At 44.9% G+C, this 26594-nt stretch overlaps 3 protein-coding genes across 4 annotated transcripts; all 3 read right to left on the reverse strand.

Moving 5' to 3' along the window:
• Positions 1-3900: 3900 nt before the first annotated feature.
• Positions 3901-12079, reverse strand: LOC124670850. The gene is made up of 3 exons (XM_047207321.1): positions 11794-12079; positions 11437-11663; positions 3901-4552 (listed from the first exon to the last, which is right to left on the reverse strand). Exons 1-3 carry the CDS (start codon positions 12077-12079, stop codon positions 3950-3952), a joined length of 1116 nt encoding a protein of 371 aa, XP_047063277.1. The 3' UTR covers positions 3901-3949.
• A 3848-nt stretch (positions 12080-15927) lies between these two features.
• LOC124670851 lies at positions 15928-18052 on the reverse strand. Its single transcript, XM_047207322.1, has 3 exons — positions 17767-18052; positions 17390-17616; positions 15928-16674 (listed from the first exon to the last, which is right to left on the reverse strand). The coding sequence occupies exons 1-3, from the start codon at positions 18050-18052 to the stop codon at positions 16072-16074; spliced, it is 1116 nt and encodes a 371-aa protein (XP_047063278.1). The 3' UTR covers positions 15928-16071.
• An 891-nt stretch (positions 18053-18943) lies between these two features.
• LOC124675678 (helicase-like transcription factor CHR28) lies at positions 18944-24784 on the reverse strand. 2 transcript variants are annotated; one of them, XM_047211752.1, is made up of 12 exons: positions 24417-24784; positions 24148-24308; positions 23823-24029; positions 23544-23722; positions 23356-23427; positions 23189-23263; positions 22128-23100; positions 21442-21572; positions 20779-21003; positions 19947-20486; positions 19632-19841; positions 18944-19206 (listed from the first exon to the last, which is right to left on the reverse strand). In XM_047211752.1, the coding sequence occupies exons 1-12, from the start codon at positions 24662-24664 to the stop codon at positions 19105-19107; spliced, it is 3123 nt and encodes a 1040-aa protein (XP_047067708.1). In that variant the 5' UTR covers positions 24665-24784; the 3' UTR covers positions 18944-19104. The 2 variants fall into 2 exon arrangements, with proteins under 2 accessions (XP_047067708.1, XP_047067707.1); XM_047211751.1 differs by lacking the exons at positions 24148-24308; positions 24417-24784 and adding an exon at positions 20584-20607 and having other exon boundaries at positions 19947-20281; positions 20312-20486; positions 23823-23864.
• Between the last annotated feature and the right edge of the window lie 1810 nt (positions 24785-26594).

Raw genomic sequence — 26594 nt, forward strand, 5'->3', positions numbered from 1 at the left:
GAGAATAGGGTGAGCCTTCGTGGCGCGGGGAATCCTTCGTGGGACCTCCACTCCTCCAAACGTGACGTACCTTGTTGCAAAGCAAGGGAACACGGGAATACATCCTCGTCTCCGCGTGCTATCGGTTATCTCTAACCGAACTCCTTACTTGTGATTTAACCGCTCGTGAGAGCCTTCGTGCTCGAGTTAGTTGTATCCTCATATAGGTTGCTTCACCTAGTTTGCATTAGGCTCACCTTTATATTCCGCAAAGCCTAATATTGCAAAGTAAGAATTAAAATCTGTAGAAACCTATTCACCCCCCCCCCTCTAGGTTTACCATCTCTATACTTTCACCATCGCCTGACCGAAGGTTGACATAAGGCACAGACAACTACAAAAGTTAAGATTTGTGGACACCCAAGAAAGCGAAGCTTCCTCCGGTACGCTGCGCATGCAGAGCCTGAGCCTCTGATTGTTCTTGGACAAACATCCTCGGAGTGACTGCTCATACTCTAGTGTGTTCCCATGGAGGCCTCCGCCAGCACGGGAGAGGACAACACTGTCTGACAGAGTGACAGGCACCACCCAACACAAATAGCTTTCAGTCTGCGTTGGAGTCTTGGAGAGCATGGCCTTGAGCCCTTGACCGTGGCTGTGCTAGTTTTACCTCCGACCGCCTTCTTCACGGGCTGAACGCTGGAGCGTGCAGGAAAATTTCAGGGAGCAAGAACTCACCGCATATGAGAGCCAAAACATTTCCCACGACCTCGCTTCGGTTCCCCAACGACCATGGTGAGACCGCAAACAACAAGAAGCGAAGTAGGTGATGTGTGCATTCCTCAGTCGCCGTTGCTTCCACCCATCTTTGGACTCTGATCAGCCCCAAATACCTTGCGAAACACATAGGTATTGGTCTAGAAAAAAGGTATTGGTCTAGAACCTGACCAGAACGGAAACGCCTGCGCCCAACACTCAAGTCTCGACATCGTCCCAGCCACCTTCGACTCTTCTCCTCTCTCCAAGTCATGTTGCCGACTTGCCGCTAACTTGTCCCCTGCTGCACCGCCTCACCGGAGCATGTCGTGGTACATACTTGCACTCGAGCGAGCGGAGCATGCCTCTTGCTCGAGCATCTTGTAGTACAGTATGCTGATGACTACCGCTTTGTCTGTCGTGCTGGCTAGCGCACCCACACTGCGAAGGAGAGTAGTCCAAGACCGACCTCATGGGCACTGCTGGCGTGTAGTTGACGTGGGAGTTAGAAATCTTTGGGGTGCAACTTTCTTCAGTTCCCCGGCAACGGCGCCAGAAAACAGGCTTGATGCGCGTAGATGTACACGTCCGTTGGGAACCCCAAGAGGAAGGTATGATGCGCACAGTGGCAAGTTTTCCCTCGAGAAGAAACCAAGGTTTAATCGAACCAGGAGGAGCCAAGAAGCACGTTGAAGGTTGATGGTGGCGAAATGTGATGCGGCGCAACACCGGGGATTCCGGCGCCAACGTGGAACCTGCACAACACAACCAAAGTACTTTGCCCCAACGAAACAGTGAGGTTGTCAATCTCACCGGCTTGCTGTAACAAAGGATTAACCGTATTGTGTGGAAGATGATTGTTTGCGAAGAAAACAATAAAACAAGTATTGCGATAGATTGTATGCGATGTAAAGAATAGGACCGGGGTCCACAGTTCACTAGAGGTGTCTTTCCCATAAGATTAAAGCATGTTGGGTGAACAAATTACAGTCGGGCAATTGACAAATAGAAAAAGGGCATAACAATGCATATACATGATATGATAAATATAGTGAGATTTAATCAGGGCATTACGACAAAGTACATAGACCGCCATCCAAGCGCATCTATGCCTAAAAAGTCCACCTTCGGATTATCATCCGAACCCCTTTCGGTATTAAGTTGCAAGCAACGGACAATTGCATTAAGTATGGTGCGTAATGTAATCAACAACTACATCCTTAGACATAGCATCAATGTTTTATCCCTAGTGGCAACAGCACATCCACAACCTTAGAACTTTCCGTCCACTGTCCCAGGTATCAATGGAGGCATGAACCCACTATCGAGCATAAATACTCCCTCTTGGAGTTAAGAGCAAAAACTTGGCCAGAGCCTCTACTAATAACGGAGAGCATGCAAGATCATAAACAACACATAAGTAATAGATTGATAATCACCATAACATAGTATTCTCTATCCATCGGATCCCGACAAACACAACATATAGTATTACGGATAGATGATCTTGATCATGTTAGGCAGCTCACAAGATCCAACAATGAAGCACAATTAGGAGAAGACGACCATCTAGCTACTGCTATGGACCCATAGTCCAGGGGTGAACTACTCACTCATCACTCCGGAGGCGATCATGGCGATGAAGAGTCCTCCGGGAGATGATTCCCCTCTCCGGCAGGGTGCCGGAGGCGATCTCCTGAATCCCCCTAGATGGGATTCGCGGCGGCGGCGTCTCTGGAAGGTTTTCCGTATCGTGGCTCTCGGTACTGGGGGTTTCGCGACGGAGGCTTTAAGTAGGCGGAAGGGCAAGTCAAGGGGTGGCACGAGGGCCCCACACACCAGGGCGGCGCGGGCCCAGCCCTGGCCGCGCGGCCCTGGCGTGGCGGCGCCTCGTCGCCCCACTTCGTTATCCTTTCGGTCTTCTGGAAGCTTCGTGCAAAAATAGGACCCTGGGCGTTGATTTCGTCCAATTCCGAGAATATTTCCTTACTAGGATTTACGAAACCAAAAACAGCGAAAACGACAAGCGGCTCTTCGGCATCTTGTTAATAGGTTAGTTCCAGAAAATGCGTAAATACGACATATAATGTGTATAAAACATGTAGATATCATCAATAATGTAGCATGGAACATAAGAAATTATCGATACGTCGGAGACGTATCAGGCACCAGCGATCGTCGGCACGCAAGCGCAACGAAGCCCAAGCAGCGGCTGGGGAGGGTTTCATAGGCACAGGCGATTTGCGACGGAGACGGTGGGTTTGGGCAGCTGTGCAGAAAGATGTAGAGAGAGTTTTTTTTTTGAAACAAAGATACAGAGAGAGTTTGTTAAGCGGATTTCTTTAGAATCAGATAAGAGTTTGTTAGATGCCAAGTCGTGTGAGATAAGTCTTCCTTATATCTCTCCCGTTGAGGTTAGTTTGCAACAGAAAAAAACACTCCGGGGGAGATGAGCGGATTATGGTATGCGGTTGGGATTACAAAGTGGTGAGAGCGTTCTTAGGAGAGGATTGGAGGGAGTGCGGGGTGGCATGTTGTTTGTAATTTTTGGACGTGGGGGTATTATTGTCCATCCTGAAAATGTGACACCAGGCATTCACTAGTTTGCTCTTAATAGTAGAGATGTATGTATTGTTTTGTCACTTTCGAATTATATCCTTTATTTTTGCCAAAATCCATTATTTTTAGGTGATATATGATTTTTTTTCAAAATTCTATTTAAAATATAGTATGCTATTTCATAATCTCATATAGCGTGTATAGCTTTTGCAGAAAGGTCGCCCCTATTTCATTTAGCATGCCATTTTAAACCTTGAATTTAGCTCGGTTTGAAAATGAAAATGCAATATGTGCATGGTTTTTATGACAAAAATCACAAACATATGTGAGTGCTAATTTAATATAAATTATTACTTTGACTTTACGTCATTAGATTATTATTATTATTATATTAATTGCAGGTCAAACCCTTGCTTACTGGAATTAAAATACCAGATTCATTTTGGATCATATGGAGTACTCGGTAGATCGAAAACGTTCATAAAGACAAGTGATATTTTTCCCATGTGCAATTTGAGATTGTACTGTTAGCATATGAGATTATGAGTGTCACGAGATAATCTAACTTCTAATTTGTTTAACTACCTCTGGAACGATGTTGTTCGATGTGGTCAGACCGAAACACACTTGTTAGACTAGATTGATTCCCTCCACGTCACCAGTTCACAAGAAGCGACCAAGCAACACTAACTCTCAATTTACAAAACCCAACATCACAGATACCCTCACTTCTACCTGATTTTTCAGGCGCGAAGGTTACTTGACCTTCGCCGACAGCATCAGCCTTGTAGTCTCCTTGCCAGGCATCCACTAAAAGCTTCAGCTCCCCATCCGCTTCGACAGGAACAACACACCGCGAAAGCTCGATTGCGCCATCACTAGCAATTGTTACCATTCCGTCATGAGAATCAAGCAGCACCATCTCCAGATCATCGAGACTAGCCATCCGTGCAACAAATCGCCCGTGATGGTGAGTTGGCCAGGATCCCTCGATGACCTGGACTGTGATAGTAGCCTCCACTGTTCGTGCAAGATGGCCAACAGTCAGCTCGACTGTGCTTACCTTAGAAGAGTATGTGTGGCAGTGAACTCCTTGGCAACGTTCACCCGGAGGATAGTACTTTTCCTCGATGAGCAGAAGGCTTAAGAGTTTATCTTGAGATGGTGTGTCACCCTTCACTATTAGCTTGACCTCATAGTTGACAGGAGCAATCATCACAACAGCACGGGTAGGACCGGTCAATGACAGAGAGGCATCCTGCATTATGATAGTTACAAATTAATCAAATTTGGGTTCTTAGCGGATAAGAGAACCAAACATAAAAATACAGTAAAATGTCACTGATTAATACTGTTCCAGAGTGATATTGCCAGCCAGTGGTGGAGAGTGCGGCTAGCAGGCTGCCTTTGTGGAGTGCCCGGTTGCTTAACCGCGGGGGGCGGACGATTCTGGTCCAGACTACGCTCAGCGCCATTCCGATTCACGCGATGATGTCTTTGGATATTCCCGCTAAGTCGTTGCAAGCCCTCAAGAAGATCTGCCGGGGTTTCATGTGGAAGGGGAGGGCTGACGTCAGTGGCGGCCACTGCTTGGTGGCATGGGACAAGGTGACCTCCCCTAAATCTTGTGGCGGGCTGGGTCTCCCAAACCTCCAGCTGCTCAACCTTGCTCTACGCTGCCGTTGGGCATGGTTGCAGCGAGTTGACACGTCCAAGGCCTGGGCGGAGTTCGACCTCCAGATCCCCGCCCATGCTCGAGCCCTGTTTGAGTCTGCGACGGCGGTCGTTGTGGGTAACGGCGAGAGAGCCTTGTTCTGGAAGGATCGCTGGCTTCAGGGCGCCAGGGTGGTGGACCACGCGCCCAACTTGGTGGCCATGATCCCGGCCCGGAAGGCCAAGGTCCGCTCGGTCAAGGATGGCCTGGCCGGTGAGTGGCTGCGGGATTGCGGACCAGACCTAAGTCCCGCTGCAGTGGGAGAGTTCTTTCACTTGTGGGGCATCCTCGCTGGTTACACGCTGGTACCTGAGCAAGAGGACGCCTTTGTGTGGCGCTGGTCGGTGGATCGGTTATTCTCCGCGAAGTCGGCATACTCTGGTTTCTTTGCTGGGACCGTGGTGGCGCCGATTGCTTCGGAGATTTGGCGCTCAAGGGCGCCGTATAGCTGCAAGTTCTTCGCTTGGCTGGTGTCTCGCAACAGATGTTGGACGGCTGACAGGCTCCAGCGGCGCGGCTTGCCAAGGCCGGCCGCTTGCCCCCTTTGCGACCAGGACCAGGAGACGCTCCAGCACCTCCTGCTTGGTTGCGTGGTCTCTCGTGAGGTATAGGCTTGGGTGCTAGCACGGTGGGGCAAGCTAGAGTGGATGCCCGGCGTGGACACGGAGGTTGTGCCCTGGTGGACCTCGCTCAGTTGCACCAGATCTGTGAGGAGGGATATGTGGACGGCTATCATTTTGGTTTTCTGGTGTATCTGGAGGCATCGGAATGAGGTGGTGTTTAATGGCGCCACCCCCGCAGCGGCGGCCATTAGGCATAGGATTAGGGAGGAGTACCAGAGGTGGCGTGTAGCTAGGCTTTTCCGCTCGGAGTCCTTTGGATTTCCCGAGCCTTTTCCTTTTTCGTGGAGAGATGGAGATTAGGTTTTCCTTCAGAAGGGGAGCTGCCACCCCTTGTTGGTAGTGATACATGTGGTTCGGGCTTTCTTGCCCTTTCTTCTATATGATTAGTACACCTTCCAGGGTGTATTCTCGAAAAAAAGAGAGTGATATTGCCACTACTGGAAGGCAAATTTAACCTGAACTCTACAGTAAAATGTCACTGATAGTATCTTGCATGCCTAGCCCCATTAAAAGACAGGCCCTAACAGCTGGAAACAAGACTCAAAACAACATATCATACCATCCACGGTTCTAGTCTCTATTAGAAGGAAGCAAGAGAAATAACTCAAAAGAGTGGTTTGCCTCTGTTCTAATGGAGGTTTACTTGCAAAAATATTCACATGACTGAGATAGTGCACAATGAAATCCTGACAAAAGATGGCCATTATCAAACCAGGGGATGGGCAAAAGCTGGTAAGGAAGGTGAATTCTGATTGCAACCACAACAGTTGCCCAATAGTTGAAAACACAGGCACCCTTGTGTTCGATTACGTCCCACCCCTTGCCCCCACCCCACAATATTTTGTGTACGATAGAATATGCATAACACAATATAACATATCTTTTCTACAGTTTGCAGGAAAAGCAATAAAAATAGGTGAGCACAAATAATTCTGGTAGCCATTAATGACAAGGATCCATCACTTTTAAGAAAGACCACCGATGTGCTTAAAATGCACCACACATAAGAGCATCTCCAGCCGCGTCCCCCAAACCGTCCCCCAAACCGCGCCGGATCGAGCGTTTGGGGGACGTGTTTTGTTCGTGCCGCGTTTGGGGGACGTCGCTCCCCAGTCGCGTCCCCCAAACAAAATTTTGCAAATTTTAAACTTAGCTAGATTCGATTAGATTCGTCCAAACTTACATAGATTCGAACGAAATTTGACTAAATTTAAACTAAACCTAATCTAGAACCACTTGCGGCGGCCGGAGGCGTCGTAATACTGCTGGAAGTTGTACATCTCGTCGGTGACGACCTCCTGCTTGACGCGCTCGTCGACGGGCTCGTCCACGGGCTCGTCCTTCACCAAGCCGCTTGGTCCTGCCTCGCCGTCGTCGGTGAGGTCCACCGGCGGCTTGCCGGAGTCGCGGATGGACATGGCGATCGCCGCGTCCAGGTCGCCCCTCCAGGCGTCCTTGTCGTCCATGGACGCCAAGAACGCCGCCCGCAGCCCTGGGCAGTCCTCGGGGTCGTCGGCTGCCGGCGATGAGCCGCTGCTGCCGCTCGTACTCCGCCGGCAGCGCCGCCTGCGGCGCTTCCTCCGGCTCCTCCTTCACCTCCGGCTTCGGGATGAGGAGGGCGCCGCCGCGCCTCCCTTGCTGCCGCCCGCTGCCGCTACCGCCACGCCTCGTGTTGACGGGCGTCGCCGGCTCCTCCTTGACCTCCCGTTTGGGGACGGTGTAGGGCGCCGACCGGTACGACGAGGACGGCGTCGATCGCGCCGGTCCCGAGGAAGAAGAGTGCGAGGAGGACGAGTACGTCGTCCTCCTCGGCTGCCATTGAGGAGACGCCGGCGGCGGCGGCGGCATCTCCAGCCTTGGAGCGCCGTTGCGGAGGCCGCGGATGACGTTCTCGAGGGTGCGCCCGGAACGCCCCGAACAGGAGGCGGCCTTCCTGTTCCAGCTGTTGGGGCCGCCGACGAGGTTGTCGGTGCTTGTGCATCTCGGCGTCGTACTCCGCTCGGAAGTACGTCGTCCACCGGCGTCGTTGTCCTTGACCGCCCACGTCGGATCCCGCCGCTCCTCGGCGGTCAGTTGAGCCCGACGGGCCTTGATGGCGTCCCTCCATTGGTCCGAGCCCGGCTTCGGCGGCGGCGGGACGCCAATGCCGTTCACGGCCATCTTCCAGCCGCCGGCCGCTTGGCAGCCGCATGTCCGGCGGGGCCCGGATACCGGGCGTGGTACGGCGCCCACGCCTCCGCCACGGTGAGGCTGCCGCGGCCGAAGCCGTTCGCCGCGGCGATCTTGCGGGAGGAAGAGCTCGACATTTTTTGGAGCGGCGGAGGAGAAGATCCGGGAGGGGGAGGCGGCGGCGACGAGAAGGATTGTGAGCGGCGAGAACTGCAGGGCGTCTTAAAACGGCGGCGGCAGCGGGTGGTTGCACGCAATAACTCCGGCGCGGACGGCCACGCGGCCATGCACGACGAGACGCGTCCCTGCGTCGCCTGGGAAAACAGGGACGCCATTAACGTCGCTTGACCAAAGGTAGGCGACGGGGTTTTAGCCTTCCGTGCCGCTGACGGGTCGGCCCCGCGTCGTTTGGCCTCGCTTTTCGTTGTGTCCGGCGTCCCCGGAGCGTCCCCTGTGGGACGGGGACGGGCTCGGGGCGCCGGACACCGTATCGGGCCGCGCCGGACAAAAAAGGGCTTTGGGGGACGCGGCTGTAACGCTTTTTTGGTCCGGCGCGCCCCAAATCCCTTTGGGGGACGCTTTGGGGGACGCGGCTGGAGATGCTCTAAGCTGATTTGGTGAACTACTTCTTGCTTTCTAATGTATGACTTGTTTCCGATGTATACAAGGCATAGTCAAACCGTGATGGCTCTAACTCATACCAGGCCACTAGTAGAAAACCTCTCATCCATCTAAGCCATAAATACCGGATCCCTTATGAACCGGTACTAAAGTGGGCATTAGTACCGGTTGTATTGCCCAAGCCTTTAGTACCGGTTCGTATGGACCTTTAGTACCGGTTCGTGACACGAACCGGTACTAAAGGGTTAGCGTCAGCCGAAAAACCTTTAGTACCGGTTTGTGACACGGACCGGTACTAAAGGGTAGACCTTTAGTACCGGTTCGTGTCACGAACCGGTACTAAAGGTTTTTCGGCTTCCCACGCACCTCCACCCCCCCCCCGTGGATCGCCTTTTTTGCTCTGTAAAATACAAATGAAAATGATAGAAAATTCAAAAAAATAAAATGTTTTCAGATTCTCATATGTTATGCAATCTACTATTCGGTGAAATTAAGAAATTCGAATTTTGACTTTTTTGCAAAAAAAGTTTGAAAAATGGTAAAACCGCATTAACTTTTGCATACGACGTCGGAAAAAAACGTATAATATATCAAAAAAATCCTGGGAAAAAGTTACATCCGAATTCACCCGGGTTTACCCGGTTAGCCAATTTTTAGATTCTCAAAATTCCAAATGAAAATATGAAAGCAGGATGATTTTAGTTTTTTTCCAGAAATTTAGAATTTTATATATTATTAATTTTTTAAAAATTAAAATAATAATTATAAGATTTTTTGAGTCCTAACATATTACTATTACTTTTATCAAATTATAAGATTTTCAATTTTTCAAGTTTTAGGTTTTGCAAAAAATATTAAAATTTTAAAAAATAATTAAAAAAATAAAAATTAAAAAAGTTAATTTTATTTATTTATTCAACATTATTATTACATCATTACTTTTGTTTACTAAAAGAATTATTTGGAATTTAAACGATAAAAAGTGTGACATCGACCAACATGTTAATAGGATTGATATGATACTACTATCACATACATGCGCGCGAAGCACTTGGAAGTAGAATGGGATGGAACTTGGAAGTTAAGCGTGCTAGTGCGGGAGTAGTGTGAGGATGGGTGACCGACCGGGAAGTTTGACCACGGGTAAGTAATTTGACTAGAGATTAAGTGTAGTTAGAGACTAATGGAAATACTAGTAATTCTGAAAAAAATAAAAAAAAGAGGGAGTGAATAAAAAGGGTGTGAAAAATAATTGGAAAAAATGGATAAAAAAAATTAAACAAAATAGGCTTTAATACCGGTTCGTGTTACGAACCGGTACCAAAGGTCTCCAGCCCCACGGGTTCCTCCGTGCCCACGTGGAGGCACCTTTAGTACCGGTTCGTAAGGAACCGGTACTAAAGGTGGGAGGCCTTTAGTACCGAATAATTAGTACCGGTTCCAAAACCGGTACTAAAGGCCCTTTGGAACCGGTACTAAAGGGGGGTTTCTCTACTAGTGGGCCCGGGCCCATGGGAGTACGGCCTGTGCGGCCTGCACAGGGCCAAAAATTTTTTGGGGCCCCAAAAATCCAAAATATTAGAGTTTCTCTTTAAATAGCATAAATACGGAAGCTAAACACATAAAAAAAATACAGCCCAGTCGGTTTTCACTGGAAGAATGGTTGTTGGTTGACCAGGAGTTTCCATGTTCGATTCTTGCGGAACACAAAACAAATACAGCTGGGCCTTGTACTCTAGTTTATTTTCTTCAGTTTTTTGCTAATTCTGATTGATGCGTATAATCCAAAACTGCACTTCACAAAAATATCTTAAATTCTCATATTCACATTAAATAATAATAAATGCCATTTTAGTTTATAGAGGGCGAGGTAAATTTGATATATAGTGTTATTATATTGATTTGATGGGGGATAGTTCTTATAATGGATTTAGCTATGTACATGTACTTATTGGAATAACCTTACATGCTATAAGCTTTTGAAATTCTGAAAGTTTCATTTTCTGTTTTTAAAACCCAAATAGTTCAAATGTATCAAAATCATTAGATGTACTACTTCTATCTATAAATAGATATATGAGATTTGTCTAAATCTGAATGTATCTAGACACTATTTAGTGTCTAAATCTAGAGTAGGTGTCCGAATGGCTTTGAAAACTATATGTTCCTCTTAAAATAGATATTAAGATGATTCTCTACAAGTTCAGAATCTAGACATTAGCTTTTCAATTTAAACGCTTATAAAAGACATACATACACTATATAGTTAGTTCTATTTTTCTAGATATATAGGGGCCTATATTAAAGTTTTGCACAGGACCCCGATTTTTCCCGGCCCGGCCCTGACTCATACTACACCACTTTATCAGAGATACTTAATTTCAAAAGCACCTTCATTATGTATGTCATTTCTACCATACAGTGTTGTGCATCTGTGCCACATGAAATAATAAATCCCAAAACTGCAAGGCACCATGGGAAGCACAAAGGTGACGCCCAGATACCAACAACCTGGCGTTGTCAGAAGTTTTTATCAAGCACTGTAAAAAAATGTACCGATCATGGCCGGTTGAGCTTAGACTAATGCCTTGCACCTACCATACTAAAGTCACCCAAATGTGCTTCAACTATAAATTCAGGCAAATTCATATTTGCCTTTCAACTATGAACAGTTCATTTGCATTCTCTTGCATTGCATGTTTGCACAGGCTCAGCTATCTATGAATTTACTTCAACCAAGAAAATTACAAAAGTAAATATAATTTGCAGGGAGTAACAAAGGTTGCTCATCATGTGAAAGATACCCACTGAAAGAAGTTCGTCAATTGATCTAACTAAGTGTCTAGGATCGATACGTGAAAAAACTTATGCATACACCAACTGAAATGCACATTGATTTAGCTACGACCAGTCATAAGCATATATGAAATGCCTCTGCGTGTGACGATTAGCCTATAAACGCCTGATAGAATCAAGCAAATGAACATCTATCAAGCCATGCATATACGGATATACCTCTGCGGTGAGCTTCTGGCTATTTTCTCTGGTCCGGTTGAAGATGGGGTTTCGCTTGCGGTCTAGTGAATCCCGTGCGGCAACGATGCCGTACACATCAAGCGGCCACTCCAGGGAATCCTTCAGTTGTGTCACCTTCACCGAGAAGATGACCACAGCGTCAGCGTAGCCAACACCAGCAGAGGGCGGCGGCTGATCGTCGGTGTATCGCATTGGTGGAATAGACGCTGCACGCCCATGATCAATCATCAAACTAATCGAGACCTCGAGATCGAACAGCAAGAGGAATCAGCCGGAAGAAATGGCCCGGAGCCAGGGGAGAGGAGGACTGAAGACTCGTGGGGAATCAGTGCTTACTGGTGTCCTCGTAGGAGCCGTGGGAGCGGGAGAATATCTGGATCCAGCACTCGCGGTAGCGCGCCGCCTTGGCGCCCTCCGGGTCCTCTTTGTTTGCCGCTTCCGCCGCCGCGTCCGCCGCCGCCTCCGCGGCCTCCTGCTCGCGGCGTTTCTCCGCGGTCGCTTCCCGCAGCAGGCGGTCCTTCCTCGTCCACTTGTCCTCGCGGTTCCCCCTCGCGGCCTTCCACTGCCTGCGGTTCATCCTCGGCGGCTTCGCTTCTTCGGGGATCTCCGCCACCGCCTCCATCGACGCCGGCGAGAAGAGGCAAAAGCTCGGGCCGTTCGGACCGGCGTAGTTGGAGAGTAGTCTCTATCGTGTATGGCCCATTAGAAACGGTGCATTGATGGGCCACAAGTAGCTAGGTCATATGTTACAGCCCAGAAGTATCACACACGTATGATACTTATCTAGGCAAAACCTATACACCGACCAGGTCGGTGGCTACCGGCCACCGCACACCCCCTGGTCGGGTATGGGCCAGGCTCATTTGGGTCTATCTAGCCTGTGCAGTTCGTTTTTTGCTTTTTTTTTTCTGGTTTCTTTTTCTGTTTTCTGTTTTCTTTTCTTTTTTCTGTTTTCGATTTTGTTTACATTTTTTCAGATTCGAAAATTTTAATTTTTAAAAATTGTTCAAATTAAAATGTTTAAATTTGAAAACCGTTCAAATCTAAAAACCGTTCAAATTTAAAAACCGTGCAAATATGAAAAATTTTAAATTCAAAAAAATTAAAATTTTAAAATGTTCAAATGTAAAATTTGTTCAAATTAAAAAAATGTTCAAATGTAAAATTTATTCACATCAAAAATTGTTCAAATCCAAAAAATGTTCATATAAAAAAATAAAAAACTAGAAAATAATGTTTTCAATTTTTCGAAAATATACAAATTTAAAAAAAAAATGTTTTTCCAAAAAAAATTCACATTGACATTTTAAATTTTTAAAAAAGAAAAGAAATGAAACAGCAGAAAAGGAAAAAAACAGAAAAAAACAAAAACAAACGAAAACAAAGGTTACTGGGCCGGCCCAACAGGCACCCTGGGGGGTGCGGTGCCTGGTCCGCACCGACCAGGGTGGTGTATAGCACCTCCCCTTATCTACCCCTTAGAAAAAGTCGTATGATACTTATCTAAATCTAGAGGTATCTAGATGCTATTTATTGTCTAGATATATTTAAATTTAGATAAATCTTAGACATCTATTCTATTTATAGACGAAGGGAGTACTTTTTTCTAGATATAATCATTCCATTTTTTAAACAAATTTCATTATATATCCGGACAGCAGGCCGCCTCATTAAAAACCTTCCAGCCTTTCGGTACCCTGGAAGGAAAAGAGTGCGTCTGAAACCTGTTGCCCCTCATCACAAAATAGTTACATCGTTTACGAGCTTGCTGAGTATGAAACTAGAGGGATTCATCGATCCAAGTACAAGAAACTCTAGCGAGCTCGTGAGCTACCTGGTTAGCCTCCCTAGTACAAAACTCAATAAACACATTGCCGAAACCACTCCAAAGAATATTACAATCATCATAAATGGTTGCAACCGATGTCGCTGAAAAACCCCCATCCTTCATAGTTTGTACCACTTGAGCACAATCAGTTTGAATCATAAAATTCTGGATACCAATATGTTGAGCCAAAGATAATCCTTCCCGGAATGCATAGGCTTCAGCCATAGAAGCATCTATCACATGTGGTAGGAAAATTTGCCTGGCAGCAATACAATTGCTCGTGCTATCTCTAATAACAACTCCAGTCGCCCCCCTTACCAGAATTTTCATCGAATGCCGCATCAACATTGATTAACAAACAGCCTTCCAACAGTTTCTTCCAACCTTCTCTTTGCTTTGCATCCGGTTTCTTCAACATTGTCATATAATTTTTTGTTAAAACCCTGATAGACATAACTGATCTAAACGGAGTTTGAACATTTTTCCCATGAACCTTCTGTCTTCTTTCCCACCAAATATACCAGCCATCAATAAGGACCAGCTCGGCTAAGCCAACCTCATCAAGAGATTGCACACGCCCTCCTCTTTTTATAATTTCCTCTATCACCACAGACCCGGATCTGTTTAGATTAATAACTTCATATAGAACATTGGTCATACCCAGGCAGTTCCAAACCTCCCTTGCTCTTGGACAAGTGAATAGCATATGTTTGATATCCTCACATAGGGCCCCCCTTGATTCCCAATGTGGAGATTTGTAAGGACTCCACGGTAAGGAATCATGGCATAAAGAACTCTCCAGCCAAAAAAATTGACTTTACTCGGAATTTCTAAACTCCATAATTTTTCCCAAACTAAATTATTTGCACCTTCCGCTATTGTCTCATTTCTATTATTTCTTCCAAACTTATAATTCCACTGACAGTAGTACGCTGATTGGACTGAAAATAGACCCAACTTGTTATAATACCAAGCCACGAAATATTCTCTATCCGGTGTCAACGGAATCTGCAAGATTCTATGTGCATCAACTGGCCAGAATATATCCTCAATCAACTCTTCATCCCAAGCACCATTCACTGGATTTATCAGATCAGCCACACGTGTAATAATATTAGTCCCTCTCGGCGTCATTACCTTTAAATTATGGCTTGAAGGTATCCAACTATCCTCCCAAATATTAATTTGGCTACCATCACCAACTCTCCAGATACACCCCTCCTTGAAACATTCCAACCCTGCAAGAATACTTTGCCAAGTAAAAGAGCTCCCACTTTTCAATTTTGCATTAATGAGTCAACCATCATGGTAGTATTTTGCTCTCAATACCCTTGCACAAAGAGAATCCGGCTCACTGAGTAGCCTCCAAACTATTTACCAAGCATAGATAAATTAAAAACATTGCAAATCTCTAAACCCCATGCCTCCACTCTTCTTCGGTATACATAATTTCCACCATGCCTTCCAATGCGTATATTTTTGCTCTTCCTCATCACCCACCAGAATTGAGAGATGGCGTCAGATATTCCTTTACATATGTTTTTTAGAATCTTGAAAACCATCATAGCAAAGACTCGTATTGCTTGAGCAATAGCTTTTATAAGGATTTCTTTCCCTCTCAAACTAAGCATTCTCTCCTTCCAGCCACTTATCCTTGCAATCACTCTATCCACCAAGTGTCTCGCTTTTATCAATACCCACCATCGCTGGTAAGCCCAGATATTTGTCATTCAGAGACTCCGTCATAATATTCAGAATCTGGCAAACCTCCCCTCTCACATCCACATTAGTGTTCGGACTAAAATAAATACTCGACTTACTTTCAAACAGTTTTTGCCCCGAACTAGCACAATAATTCTCCAAAATTTCCTTAAGATTAGTTGCATTCTTACTATCTGCATTCAGAAGAATCAGCGAGTCGTCCGCAAAGAGTAAATGTGATACCATTGGCGCCCGCACACCTTCTATTTCTCCCCTCAGTTCCGCTCCCTTGAGCATACTTGATAAACCCCGCGCCACAAAAAGAAATAAATACGGTGACAAGAGATCCCACTGTCTCAAGCCTCTAGATGGTTGGAAAACTTCTGTCACCAAAGATTTAAATCTGACATTGTAGCTTAGTGATGAAACACAAGCCATCACCATATCAACCCATCTTCTATCAAATCCCATTTTCAAATAGAAAACTGCCACCTCAAAAAAAATAAAGCAACCTGCCCAGCCATGGCAAGCAAATCCCGCTTGCCGCGCGTGATGGTAGCCTTCACTGTTTCTGGATCACTCGAGACCGTTTTGACCGCTCCGACGTTGATGTGTACTGCATCAAATATGCTTCACCTACCGTCTATTCCCAAATTTGCTTCCCTCATTCTCTTATTGATTGTGCTAGATCCATAATGTACATTGATAATTTGTACTCTCTCCGTTCCATGAAACTTGTCTCAAATTTGTCCAAATTTGGATGTAAATTGTATAAATTCTTTGTTATATAGCGTGCATCCCGAGGCAAGAAAATTCAGCCAGAATGAAAAACAATTTAGTAATAACACTTTAAATATTTCCATGCATGATGGAACAACAGCTCACACATCTCACTACTCAACCTGTGATGTTAAATTCCCCATGATTTTCTGCTTTCCGAATACGGGGTTATTTCTGAGGGATATTACTACATGGTAATAATTTACAGCAAGAGTACACCTTTTAGGTTCCTGTAACACACATTAGATAACAAGAAACATCAGTCACATATGCTGAAACACACTTACTAACTGATTTTCTACTTATCACCAGTTCACAACAAGAGACCAAACAACATTGACTCGCATCTTACAAAACCCAACATCACACGTATCCTCACTTCTACCTGCTTTTCTAGGTGCAAATGTTACTTGATCTTTGCCAACAAAATCAGCCTGGTCATTGCCCTGCCATGCATCCACCCAAAGCTTCAGTTCCCCATCTGCTTCGACGGGCACAACACATCGTGAAAGCTCAATCACACCATCACTCATGACAGACACCATGCCATCCCGAGAATCAAGCAGCACCATCTCCAGATCATTGAGATGAGGCATATGTGCAACAAATCGCCCATGATGGTGAGTTGGCCAGGATCCCTCGATGACCTGAAATGTGATAGTAGCCTCTACTGTTTGTGCAAGATGGCCGATTGTCAACTCCACTGTGCTTAGCTTAGAAGAGTATGTGTGGCAGTGAACTCCATGGCAAGGTTCACCAGAAGCATAGTACTTGTCCTCAATGAGTAGAAGGCTTAGGAATTTATCTTGAGAAGGCGTGTCTCCCTTCACTTTCAGCTCGACCTCGTAGTTGACAGGATCAATGATCACGATAGCACGGGTAGGACCAGTCAACGATAGAGAGGCATCCTGCATTATGACGTTTCCAAAGTAATCAAATTTGTGTTCTTAGTGAATAAGAGACCAAACATAAATATTCAGTAAAATGTCACTGCCATACTGTTCTACAGTGAGATTGGCACTGCTGGAACTAAGAAAATTTAACTGGTCAATCTTCCCTATTGAATAAAGTATCACATATGCCTAACCCCATTAACATACATGCCCGAACAAACGGAAACTAGACTAAAGCAGAAAATTATATCATCCAGGGATCTAGTCTATTAGAAGGAAGCAAGACGAATCCGATAACTTGAAGCTGACAAAAGGTCCACTGTCAAACCTGGTAAAAGCTACTTGAGTTCTGATTGCAACCACAGTAGTTGCCCAATAGTAGAAAGCATAGCCAAGTTTTTGTTTGATTACTTTACAATATAAAATTGAAAAGGTGAGCACAAATAATTCTGGAACCATTGATTATAATTACTTGGACACTTGATCACCTTTAAGAAAGACCAGCCGGTGTGCTTGAAATGTACCAGGCACAATCTGATTTGTGAACTTTTCTAGTGTACAACTTGTTTCCGATGCATACAAGCCATGGTCAAAACGTGGCGGCTCGAACTCAAACTACATCACTTTATCACAGATACTTAATTTCAAAATCGCCTTCATTGCGTAAACGCCACCGTGTGTGATGATTAGCATATCATCTTGAGATAGCATCAAGTAAATGAGCATATACCTCCGGGGTGAGCGTCTGGCAATTGTCTCTGGTGCGGTTGAAGATGAGGTTCCGATTGCGGTCTACTGAATCCCGCGCAGCAACGACGCCGTATACATCCAGCGGCCACTCCAGGCACTGGTTTACTTGTGTCACCTTCACCGAGAAGATGACCACGGAATCAGCATAGCCTACACGGGTATAGGGCGGCGGGGGCTCGTGGGTGTACCGCATCGGTGGAATAGAGGCTGCAGGCAGCAGGATCAAAATTCAGACAAGTAATTCAGCCATGACAATTCACCAAACAAATCGAACCCTCAAGATCAAAAAGTAAGAGGAATCAATGGCCGGGATCAGGGGGGAGAGGAGGACTGAAGAACCAAGGAATCAGTGCTTACTGGCGTCCTCGTAGGAGCCGTGGGAGCGGGAGAATATCTGGATCCAGCTCTCGCGGTAGCGCGTCGCGATGGCGGCCTCCGGGTCCTCTTTGTTCGCCGCTTCCGCCGCCGCGTCCGCCGCCGCCTCCGCGGCCTCCTGCTCGCGGCGTTTCTCCGCGTTCGCTTCCAGCAGCAGGCGATCCTTCCTCGTCCACTTGTCCTCGCGGTTCCCCCTCGCGGCCTTCCACTGCCTGCGGTTCATCCTCGGCGGCTTCGCTTCCTCGGGGATCTCCGCCTCCGCCTCCATCGACGCCGGCGTCGGAGAAGAAGCGACTAGGGAGCGCGCGGCGGCGGAGTCGGAGAAGAGCACAGTAGCGAGCAAGGATCAGAACCGCTCGTCCAAGTAGTTCCTATTCTTTCGTGGCCCACTAGGCACAGCGCGTTGGCGGGCCACCCAAATGGTTTCGCTTCGTGTCGTATATTGCAGCCCACAGAAGAAGCTTTGGAGTATAAGCTAAAAAAAAAAAGCTTTGGAGTCTAAAACAAACTTTGGATCCTACAAAAAAAACAAGTAAATCACCCTCAAAAAAGGTACTGTAAATAGCTTTGGTGTTACCCAAAAAGAAGCTTTAGTGTTTGATTATCAGTTTTATCACCAGCATTACCAGTACCACGAAAAACTGAATGACATCTCACCTTAATATCTCTCTCACATTTTTTCAAGCTACATTTGAACTTAATTCTTGCAGTGAACTAGGCAAATGCAGGAGTAGTAGTATTTAATTTCTTCTGTACCACCGACCCAGCAGCAGAAAGGATCGCAAAACTCAAGTTACCTACCATCATTGAAGCTGCACAGTTTCTTCCTACAGGCAAGTATGGCCCAACCATCTACACAATCTCGAAAAAAAGATATGTTTTGAAATCGAATACAACTACAATCTACACGTTCTCAGAGTCAATGAAGAAAATTATGCAGCATCAAAACAAATAAGATTGGATTAAATAACGACTTGGTTTAGCCTCTTCCAAAAAGATAAAAACAAGCAGGCAGCCCGCAGCTGCACACAAATATATATTCATCAAAGTTCCAACGTTTGCCTAAGGGTACGCCTAAACATCATGTTTTTTCAACTAGAGAGTATGTACAAATGGGAGCATCGAAATCAAATTAATCGTGCTGCATATCTAGTGGCAAATTTTCCTTCGCTCCAGCGCCTGGGCCTATGATAAGCTATCTGACCCGCCAGCGCCTGCAAAACTGGGATAAAACCTACACTACAGATGGCCAGGAAACTTGTGCAAGAAGAACTTGCATAACTAACTAGCCATGCATTCCAAGGGTAGTGTGATCAGCCCCTATACGTTGAAGAGATACCCGAGATCTTCTACGGTGAGCCGAGTTGAAATGCCACCAGATTTCTCGCCGAAAGCGGATTCCACCATCTCTCTCTTTTTCGCCTGGCAAGAGAAACATAAACACTTCGTCAAACAAACAAGCAAACAAAAAATAACAGGGGGTATGCATACACACAACACAAGCACAGCGCGAAAACCACACACCACTGTCTTGCTACTCCATAATATATATTATAATTCGCTGAACAGACCTCCAACAAAAGAATATTTTCAAAATAGAAAGCAAGTCCTCCTGGGATTATGTATCTGCACAGATCTTGCTACTTTGTTATATAACACTATCGATCTACACTCATCATTAATTCATCTTCATATAGAAGGGGTGCTGACACATTCTTCCCAATAAATAAGAAGGGGCATGGTTCCTTATGAGTAATAAACTATATATGCTATGAACTACACGTGGAACCAACCATTTTCTCGAAACTGTCAATATGCCAATTTAATATGTTCAGCCAAAATATTACCTGGAGGGCTAAAATACGATCTTCCACTGTCTCATTAACGGTAAAACGAGTGACAGTCACAGGCTGGGTCTGACCAATTCTGTGAGCTCTGTCAACTGCCTGGTCCTCAGCATAAGGGTTCCACCAGGGATCAAGCATAATCACATGGCAAGCCGCTATCATGTTTAGACCAAGATTACCAGCCTTCAGGGACATGAGCATTACTCTTACCTGAAGAATGAAAACAGCTCTTTATGACCATCTCTTGAATGGTTCAAATGAATCAGTGTCTGCATATAACGCTAAAAAGTAAGCATAGAATGCAAGAAAAGTTACCTCTGGGTCAGTCTTAAACTCCTCTACTGCTGCTCCTCTGACATCGAGGGACATTGACCCATCAAGCCTCCGGAAGTTTATAAGATTGCTATTCAGTGAAAGCTCCAGCACGTCCAGCATACCAGTCCACTGGGAGAAGACTATTGCCTTAGAAGGAGCTACTTTGCTCGGACTTGATTCGATGGAATCACTATCAGTAAGGGCAGGTGTGTTGAAGATTAAGTTAAGTGTGTCGACGGCAGCCTGGACCTTTGAGGATATGTAACTCTTTTCACAAATTGAGGACAATTCATCTGCTTCTGCGGATGATTCATCTGCTGCTGCAGATGATTCATTTGCAGCATCTGCTGCTGCAGATGAATCATATGACTCCAAGTCATCAGAGAGACAGAGCCTTAATACTGGACGTGAAAAAACGAATTCAGCACTTAATTTCTGTTTGCAAACGGGGCAGACTTCTTCTTCACTCAAGCTTTCAAGTACACATTCATAGCAGAAAATATGGCAGCATGTTGTTATAACAGCATTTTCAGGTGGCTCCTGAAAAATGAGGTGAAATCAAAATTAAATTATTCTACTCATTCTACTCATTAAAATAGTTGTGGAAGAACTAGCCTCAGCTAAATAAAATCAGTACCTTTTCTTTTTTTGATCGCCACTTCTGCAGCAAAAAATCCAGAGATCAGGTAAAAACTTTTTACATATAGATGTTAAGTAACTCGGTTTTCACCCAGTTTTCCACTAATTAACTAGGCACCTCTTCTTAATTAATGAAGAGGCAAAGTTGTTGCTTAGGTTCAAGAAAAAGATGTTGAGTAACCAGGATGCTTACCGCGCATATGAAACAAGTTGGATGCCGTGCTTCCAAATGTTCCAGCAAATTTGTCACTATTTCCCTAGGAAGCTGTTTTGCCATTTCTATGGAAGCCGGGTTGGTCAAATTTGCATGATTATCATCCTTCAGAAGATAAGGGTGATCACAAGCCTGCCGAAGCCGCAGCAGCAATACAAGAATGTTTGCGTAATTTTGTTTTATCGTCCCAGCAGCAGCAAATTTCTGTGATACAAACAGAAACATATGAGCATCACACACATTTCACAACGAAATTTCTTGACAACTGAAGGAAAAAGTACAATAAATAGTATAAATTATTAGGAGCATTCCATGTTGAATTCAAGGCTGCTAAACGTAATAGCAATAAACTAACCAGATCAAAATGTTTTATCAGGTAACATAAGACAACAGGTATAACAAACAGTTTCGGAAGTATCAATAGATGATATAATCATGCTATTGTTCCTGAAAGCAACGACCAAGTTGCATAATTCGCAGCTGAGGTATTCAGAACTTCTGGTAAGGAATGTCCAAGAGATACTTCTTTTGAGATTAGACAGCACACCATTATTACCAAAAGTCTAAACACAGTATCATACTGAGTACCTAAGGATAGGAAAAAAAAACTTAATAAAATAGAGTCTGTAATCTTGAACCTACCTTGAACTTTTGCCGCGAACCTTCTTCAAGAGCCAAATAGAAATATCGCTCCTCTTGTGTGAAATTTATTTTCTTCAGCTCAATTGTCTTTGGAGGTATTTTTATGATTGGTTCTCCATCAAGTAGTGTTTCTAAGGGAAACAGTTCAAAAGCACATCAATGACGGAATATCACAGCCAACGAAGAACCAAGTTACAGCCATGCATACTTAATAGCATCTTACAGAGTTAAAAACAAAACATGATGGAACTGCCTTCCGAGGGAGAAAGTACAAAGTGTGAACACCATCTCAAAAATTCGGAAGGTGCTTAATGCCGACTGCCTAGTAATAGTAATAGTACGGGAGATATTATGCTAATAAATACTTTGAGTACATATATGAAAATAATAAATATACATATGAGAAATTGCATTTTCAAGACGAAAATAATAAATTATGGTTGCACTGTTTTAAGAAGAAGATGATAAATTAAGATTGCACTTTTCGAAACAAAAATGCCAGTCAAATAGATATGCATCTAGATCGATATTACTACTGGTCATGGTAGTGATTAATATCATAGACTATGCTGGAGTTCGTTCTGTAGGCAACGGTGTGCGGATTTTACGCCTTCATGGCATATGGTTGCTAACAAAAAGATATAAAACTGCAGACAGCTATATGTTCCCAAAGCATTTAATTTCACCTTTTGTGCGCCGCAGCAGAACTATCTTCAAGACAGTTTGGAGTTTCTTGTATCCCTGCTTTGAACCTTTAGAAATTGGGTTCTTTATCATCGACTGGAACGATCCGTATACAGAATACGGCTCATACTTCAAAAAGCGGAAATAACTATAGAGATCGTCGATTGTATTTTGCATAGGTGTACCCGATAAGCACCATCTCCTTTTCGCTCTCAGTCCACAACAGGCTCTAGCTGATTTAGTCCGGTGATTTTTTATTGTTTGAGCTTCATCAAGCACAACTCTAAACCATCGTACCCTGGCAAGTGGGCCACCCTCAATGTCAGCGTCTGAACTGTTAAGTTTCTTTTTCTTATTTGCCTTTTTCTTGATCTCTTTTGGCAGTTTTCTTTTGTTGCCAGCAGCAAAATCTGGACAAATCCCATACTTCTCACTGTTCTTTTGGTCCATATCATCATCAGAGTCTTGCTTGGGCACTTCATGGCCTACAATAGTATATGTGGTAATGACAACATCATATTTTGCCAACTCAGTTGGATCTGTAGTCCTGGAACCTCCATGATAAACCAAAACAGATAATTTGGAACTTTCAGTAGCCTTGGCAGAGATCTCACTAGCCCACTGCTTAAGAATACTAGCTGGGCAGACCACCAGTGTTCCTGCAGATGGTCTTGTAGCAGACCTCAAGGTTGATGCAGAGGATGGTAATTTCACTCTGGTCTTCTTCTTGGGCTCAACTTTAAGAGCATTGACCATTGTATTAACAGGAGTCCCTGACCGACCAGCACAGAACTCAAGATTGGAGGCCGAGGGTTCACCCTTGATTTCCTTCTTGTTCAATATCACCATTGTGTCATCCTCATCAAGGTCTAATGACACAGAACTTTTACGGTCGGAATCAGCAGACATGAAGTTAGACTGCTGAGCCCTCTCCTTTTGTATAAGTGCAATAGTGGATATTGTCTTCCCAAGCCCCTACATCACGGAACATATTTGGCTCTAAGAAAGAAAAATTGGTAAAATAAGTAACAGCTAGTGAAATAAGCTAGGAAATGAAACTAACCTGATCATCTGCTAAAATTCCACCTGGACAATGTGAACTATTCTCCTTGGAGAGCATCCAAGCTAATGCTATTTTCTTTCAAACATAAGAGAAGAACATATTGGTGAACAGTATATCTCCAGTAATCACACATTGCAATGCCTGAGGTTTTGGATGATAAATTTTACCTGGTGCTTAAGGAGTGATACTGACATAACACCTTCAGGAAGATCTTCTTCCTTTGTTTCCTGGCTGATGTGCTGCATAAGAAGTTTCGATTAAAGTAGTAAAATACATGGATCAAAGTCACCACATGATTAATCATATATGATCTTTGCAGTGACTTGTCTGTATCGATAAATCAAACATTATATACCTGTAGGGCTTCTTCATATATAGATCTTTCATCACGACCAGAAGGTCTACTTTCTGCATTTGGATGGCTTTGTGTGCCAAATCCATTAAAACCTTCAGTACCATCAACTGAATTCCTGGACGGCATTGCCGAATGAAAGGTCGTATGTGAACTCGGTCCTTCATATTCGTAGACATCATCTGAAAGTTGCGAAAGTATCTTATTAGTCACAGTTTGCACCAGTATGAATCTTTTTGCTCTAGTACCCATATTAAAAAGAACAAGGTACATGCTACACACCGTCATCGCTATCAGTTTCGAACTTCTGGCAGCCACTAGCAAAAGGCAGTTTCCAATCTCTTGATGATATTGATGAAGAAAACATCCCACCTCCATTAGCAGCACTTCTTCCAAAATAATTAGGCTCGTCCTTGACCGTATTGTCACTCACTGATGAATGTCTAGTTGGAAATGATTTAGGCTGAGCCGAATACATATAGATATCATCTGACAAATTCAAACAGGGAAAAAACATTAATGTTGCTAGTCATTGGCTGCGTCAGTGCCCATTTTAATCACTGTTATTAATTGCCAGAGTTAATAAAGAAAATAGTATTGTACTCACCATCATCATTATCAGTCAAAATCTTCAGGCTGTCACTATAGGGGGAATCATGTAGCATCACCGAGGAACTTGAGAGAGGATAGATCCTGTGTGATGAAACAGCCGGAGATCTATAAGAGGATGAAGCGTGCGTGCTTTTCAACCAATCATCATCATCCAAACTGATTGGTTGCTTATAAGCAGATGAATCGTGCGTGCTTTTCAACCAATCATCATCATCCAAACTGATTGGTTTCTTATAAGCAGATGAAGCGTGCGTGCTTTTTAACCAATCATCATCCAAACTGATTGGCTGCTTATCATTGTTCTTGCCGAACGGAGTGTTGAATAAAACAAGAGAACGGTCACCGCCGTCACTAGGATCATCAGAACCAATATTTTCTTTTCTTTCTAAGCCCAAAAGAGTGATGGATTCACCGTCTGAGGACGGTTTAGCATCGTCTTCACCATCTGAACACAGGTCAATGATCTCCATATTGCCGATGAACCTGTGACTAGAGTCCGTGTCGTCAACCATCTTCCGCAGCGGCCAGGGCGGTCTTGTTGACTGCAGGATCTGCCTCAGGTTTCGGAATAAGGCAATGCACGCCGACAACCAGTTCGCTGCACTGGCTATGGTTGATTCTCGCTGCGGAAGGTAGCCCTGCGAGAAGGTACTGTACATGTGAGGGTTGGGGATAACACCTGTAGCAGTAAAGAACAAACAATATGTGCAAGAAGCTGAAAGATGAACCTCTTCATCGATAATGCTTTTCAGAAGCTACAGCCATGTGACATGCATTCGCTAATTCAACAGAGAACTAAAATGAAAACTTGAAGTACTTATTATCCAAAGGGCTTAATTTAAAAAAAGAGGATCTGCCATAGCAGGAACAGGACAGTGTCTTCACACAAGCACAATCAAGTGAACTATTCCAGAGCCGACTAATCAAGGAATCAATGGAGCATAATGAGAACCAGTTCGTGCACTATATACCGGATTGCATAACCCTAGTGGACTCGAGCCCCCATGATCACCAAGAACTCCCCGAGCTGCCTAAACGACCGAGTCCTAACGCCCACCTACGGGAAATCGGCCAAAGCCCGCAGCTTTTCACCGCCGACTGATCCGATAACCCCCGTTTTTCGACCAGCTCCAACATTTCCATCCAATCCAATCAAAAAAAATTCTCAAAGCACCATTCCGTTTGAATCAAGAACCGACCCAAGAAAGCGACAGGGAGAGGGGCACCGGGTCAATTACCTCGTCTGAATCGGCGAGACCGCGCGGCCGGCGGAGACCACCGGAGGCGGGGCGGAGGCGGAGAGGGCGGACGAACCAGCGGGGGATTTAGGGGAAGCTGGCAATGGGATCGTGGGCGAGGGGATTTAGGGGGCGACGGGTTCGTGGCGGCGGGCGGAGTCTGTGGACTTATCAGGCGCTGGTCGCTATCCGTTGGGTCGCTGTCAGGTGGGGCCTACGCTCAGGGGCCCGCCTGTCGGTGGCAGCGCGCGGAGCGGGAAAGGAAAACGTTCGGATCGGTTGGGGAAGGAAATTTTGGATTTTGGGAGAGCGGCTTGCGACGGAAGGAAGGGATGGCAGTGAATGCTAAATGACGTTGTACTTGCCGTTAGGAGTAGTACGGAGTAGTTGATTTTATTTCTGTTGTGATTTGTTGCTATATTTTCGTTTTGGAAAACAAAACTTGTGACTGTTTCCTGCCTTACTTTTACGGAGCAAATTTGGTCATGACTTAGGTGGGGTCTGATTGTGAGGATGCGGAGGAGGAAGAAGGAGCGGGGTAAAAAAAGTCGAAGGAGCTTACCGACGGCTAAACCGGTAACATGTACCCGCTAGGTTTACATGGATTGCTTGGTGGTCGCTTAATTGGGGTGGCGGACCCTGTTCTCGCACTACGTGGTGGTCGACGGGCAAGAGCGATGGATGATTGGGACAAATTTGGTGGATCAGAAGGGTGACTGAGATGGCGAAGGAAACTAGAGAACAATGTTAGCAAGGCGGGTGGAAAAAGAAATAATAAAGTCGGAGAGAGAGGTGTGCCGAGACGATGCTGTTAGGAGAAAATATTGGAGAAATGCATTGGATTAGATCGGGACACCTAAATAAGCATACACCATAAATATTTATGATAAATACTTCGAAGTCGTCGATGTCTCTAGTTTCAGTTTTTGCATCTTGAATTTCCTCCAAGCTTCTAATAAAATAACTATGAGACTATACATCCACAAATTTAAGTAACCCCAAATGTTTGGACAGGGTGTTTCTACACCCGGGTGCATATGCACCCTTTATTTGAAATGCATATTAAACATATTTTAAAATGTTAGAAAAATACAAATAAAAATTCCCCGTGTATACCTTGACATATTACATGCTTACAAAGTTGTTTCAGCAAAAACCGATATGTTTCGTGCCTTGTGCAAAAAAGACAAATCTTTGGTGCTAA

Source organism: Lolium rigidum, chromosome 7 (genome assembly GCF_022539505.1).
Source record: "Lolium rigidum isolate FL_2022 chromosome 7, APGP_CSIRO_Lrig_0.1, whole genome shotgun sequence".
Classification (NCBI taxonomy): Eukaryota; Viridiplantae; Streptophyta; class Magnoliopsida; order Poales; family Poaceae; genus Lolium; species Lolium rigidum.

Bases quoted from the DNA above. Each gene is read 5' to 3' on its own strand.
- LOC124670851 (XM_047207322.1), bottom strand. From the start codon at position 18,052: ATGGAGGCGGAGGCGGAGATCCCCGAGGAAGCGAAGCCGCCGAGGATG. The intron at 17,617-17,766 runs GTAAGCACTGAT...TGCTGCCTGCAG, and splicing joins CGGCTCCTACGAGGACGCCA to CCTCTATTCCACCGATGCGG. The intron at 16,675-17,389 runs GTATATGCTCAT...GTCATAATGCAG, and splicing joins GCCAGACGCTCACCCCGGAG to GATGCCTCTCTATCGTTGAC.
- LOC124675678 (XM_047211752.1), bottom strand. From the start codon at position 24,664: ATGGTTGACGACACGGACTCTAGTCACAGGTTCATCGGCAATATGGAG. The intron at 24,309-24,416 runs GTTAAAAAGCAC...GCAACCAATCAG, and splicing joins ATCAGTTTGGATGATGATTG to TTTGGATGATGATGATTGGT. The intron at 21,573-22,127 runs GTGAAATTAAAT...TGTTTCCCTTAG, and splicing joins TCTGCTGCGGCGCACAAAAG to AAACACTACTTGATGGAGAA.
- LOC124670850 (XM_047207321.1), bottom strand. From the start codon at position 12,079: ATGGAGGCGGTGGCGGAGATCCCCGAAGAAGCGAAGCCGCCGAGGATG. The intron at 11,664-11,793 runs GTAAGCACTGAT...ATGGGCGTGCAG, and splicing joins CGGCTCCTACGAGGACACCA to CGTCTATTCCACCAATGCGA. The intron at 4,553-11,436 runs GTATATCCGTAT...ATCATAATGCAG, and splicing joins GCCAGAAGCTCACCGCAGAG to GATGCCTCTCTGTCATTGAC.